At 34.3% G+C, this 3,742-nt stretch overlaps 1 protein-coding gene across 1 annotated transcript; it reads right to left on the reverse strand.

Moving 5' to 3' along the window:
- Positions 1 to 363: 363 nt before the first annotated feature.
- On the reverse strand, positions 364 to 3,389 carry LOC120072911 (cytochrome b-c1 complex subunit 9-like). Its single transcript, XM_039025441.1, has 3 exons — positions 3,066 to 3,389; positions 1,458 to 1,505; positions 364 to 685 (listed from the first exon to the last, which is right to left on the reverse strand). Exons 1-3 carry the CDS (start codon positions 3,183 to 3,185, stop codon positions 635 to 637), a joined length of 219 nt encoding a protein of 72 aa, XP_038881369.1. The 5' UTR covers positions 3,186 to 3,389; the 3' UTR covers positions 364 to 634.
- Between the last annotated feature and the right edge of the window lie 353 nt (positions 3,390 to 3,742).

Raw genomic sequence — 3,742 nt, forward strand, 5'->3', positions numbered from 1 at the left:
ACTTAATTTTGAAGATTAAGAACCAAATTTATATTTAACCTACTTTTAATTATTTTGCACTTCTAGTTGCACATCATTTTCTTAATTTTTAACAATCTTATTTTTAAACAATGCACTTTCATTACCAAATATTTACATATTTCTATCCATCTCATCAATTATTTAATTTGATGACCTATCATTTTATAAATACGATAAAGTTTGTTCTCATTAGATTAAATAAACAAAGTCTATTGTCAATAATTATTTTTTCAATTGAAAACATTACAAGAATTTTTCTAGAACATATCAGTAAATACAATTTTACATTCTCATTTCTAATGCAAATTAGCATGAAGAATAAACCAAATCTAGAACAACCAGTGAAAGCAGGAACATTTGAACGATAATTTTCAAAAATTAACTCAAGAACACATTGCACAACCTACCGAACAGATCTTGTTCAAGCAAGGTCGTGATAATCTTGAAAAATTAATGGGAAGAAAACCACAAGCAACGCTTAAAGGTCACCCCACCAAGCGCTTATGACAGAAGGTGGGACAAAATTGGACATGTAAACTTATTCAAAAAGATGAATCAGAAGATTAGTTGTTGGTGACAACAAATTATACATAGCAAAATTATTGGGAGAATATCATTCTTCTGATTGTCTTTGCCCCAAAACTGAAATATCCTCGTATCGTTTCTGCAAACAAAGGGGTAACACAATCAAAATTCAAAACAAGCATCCAGAAACAGTCAAATCTGTGATGGTAAATGGCTGCGCATTGCGATCCTAAAGTTTTACTTCGGACATGGGCAGCTTTATAATTTTCAAAACTATGCGTAACAAGCAACACACCTCGGAAAGCATTAAATAGTAGGGTCGGGAAGACTAAGGGGCAGAATAAAACTGCACCCTAATCACACACACATTTTGAGCCAGAAACAATAGCCTAATCACATAATTCTAACTAATAACACTGATGTATAATTCAAATCTAGAGCTTTGGGAAAACAATAAGGGGTGCTCATTAAAACCGACCAAACTAAACCAAACCGAAATTTTGGTTTTTTACTGAAGTATCGGTTTCGTTTGGAGCAAACAGTTTGATCGTTCTGGTATATATCCAAAACCGAGTTTTTCAGTTTGGTTCGGTTTGACTACCAAACGAACCACGAACACCCCTAAAAACGATCATGAAATGAGCAAGTGATTCAAACTTCAGTTCTCCTAGAGTTGCTCAGCTTCACAGAAGCCTCAATTACTACTTGATAAATGTCAAATATATGCAGAGCCAATGTCCAAAAATTGACAGATATACTAAGCTAGGAGTTCTAAGCCAACTTCTATTTATATTGCAATAGAGACATCAAAGCCTAATTAGAAAAAATAACTCTAACCTTTGAACAATCTAAGCAATTTCTTCTAAATGAAGCAAATCAAAACAAAGAATTAGTGTGTCAGTATCTCATACCCCAACGTTGTTGCGTTCCCAGAGCTTGTGAACCCCATAATCAACAGCCTGCATAAGGGGAACCAAATTGAGTAAGAAGCATGCTCCAAGTTGCAGTACCAACTATTGAGAACAAGGATACAAGACACAAACGATTATCCAACTCAATACAGAAAAAACAATCCATAGAAGACTTGAGAATTCTTGAGAAGAATAAGATTCTTTCATAAAATTAAGGTTAAAATATCATTCTGGTCCATGTACTTTGGGTTTGTCCCTATATATTCAGATTTTCAATTATAGTCCAATACTTTCAATAGATCTTAAATCAAGTCCGTAGTTTCAATAAATCTTAAATTTAGTTTTTAAAAAATTATTATTATCAAACTTGGTTAAATAATAATATTAATTTTCATATAAGAAAAGACACTATGTAAATTAATTTTCATAATTCATGAAGGGGATGCTGATAGAGATGAGACAATTGGAAAAAGATCAACAAGAAACCATGCAACCTACTAGGACTAATTTTAAGATTTATTGAAAATACACGGACTTTAAATTAGACAATTTAAAGCATATAGACTAAAATCCATGGTTCATGAACCAAAAAGATATTTTAACCTAAAATTAATTAAAAGTTGTAGGCGGTACCAAAATACTCAATAACTAACAACTAACAAGAGAAAACATGCTATTCTCAGTTAAGTTCAAATATAGTGAATGGTTTGACAGGAACATCAAGTAGATTGTTTAAGTATCTCGTTAGGGATAGCAACATGAAATGGTTATTATTGACCAGGAAATGTAATTGAAAGGCGTGAAAAAAAAATCAAGTCATCCATAGTTGATACACATGAGACAATGGACAAGATGATACAGTCTGACTCAAAGCCGATATAGTCAGAGTCATACAGAGTCACTCATTTTACAGATTGTTTCATACTGTATCTTTATCATGTTTGTCTTATAACACGTTGATAGAGATAGGATGAAACACCAAGTTCTGGAACTATGTTAGAGGTTGGATGATCCTTCTATACAACCCACATAATCTAACTAACTGAATTACAAAAAAATAACCATACAAAACCAATGGTCATTTTGAGGCGAATAACGGAATGCACACATTCTGGCAAATGGTACAAAACAATAAATTGGAACGGCGATGAAATTCCAAACTTCTGGATGAAATATTTCAACCCCTCACTCTAAAACTTTACACAACATAACTGATGAATTCAATATTAGATTCTAGGAAAAATTTCAAGACCATATACCGCCACACAACCACAAAATCTACTACAGAATTCCAGCCAGAAGCGACAGGTGAGCAAAGTGTCAAATTTCAGCCCTAACTTTTTCCCCTCTCCCTAAAGGCGGCATCATATCAATAAACAAGACGATGAAGCAAAATCTATCCAGTTCTATTCAGATACCAACTTTCCTACAAAAAGAATGGTTCCTACAGCTACATCTCAGTACCGGTAATGCCAAGAGAATCAATTAACACAACAGAACGATCTATTATCAGTTGAAATTGCATCATTCTTCTCAATTTGAAACGACCCAAACCGAACAAGAGAAATGGATTCGATGTAGAACATGAAGAAGAGTAATGATCCTTACCCGCTCGCCAACAAAAGCGCCGGCGATAATGAAGGTGACATAAACGGAGTTCCGGCGCATAATAACTCTGTAAAGCCCTTCAAGGAGGCCTCCTCCGCTCCTACGAGCTGCAGAATCCATTAGCGTGATGTATAGGCTTCACCTTCTTCCTCCTGATCTACGCAACTCGATTCGTAGGGCTTCTCTACTGCGAGGATGTTGAGAATCTGAGATTTTGAGACGATTGAATTGAAGGGGAAGCAAGAAAGTTCTTTTGGTCAATGGTTGATCCGTTCCGTTCAACCGGAGCAACAACGATCGAACCGGTTATTGTGGTTCACAACACATTTTTTTTTCCCTATAATGAAAAACTAGAAAGTATATAATTATAAAATTAAAATAGGTTTAAAACTTTTCTTTTTAGGTTAAATTACAAGTGGGAGCAAGTTAGAATTTAGTTTGTTTTAAAAGTTAGAATTTAATTTTTATGATTTAATAAAACTTCATAAATAATTCTATATGTTGAGGGTTGTACCAGGTAGCATAAAGCCCATGGGCTGACCAAAGCCTAAGGAAAATTGAGAGACGACCTGGAAAAAAGTAGGACTCGGAAGAAAAAAGTTAGAGTCTTGAGTTATGGACCAACCAGCCGAGCTGTTAGATATGTACCAATAAAAACTAATCAAATCGTGCTCGGT

The sequence above is a fragment of the Benincasa hispida genome, chromosome 3 (assembly GCF_009727055.1).
Source record: "Benincasa hispida cultivar B227 chromosome 3, ASM972705v1, whole genome shotgun sequence".
In the NCBI taxonomy this organism is placed as follows: Eukaryota; Viridiplantae; Streptophyta; class Magnoliopsida; order Cucurbitales; family Cucurbitaceae; genus Benincasa; species Benincasa hispida.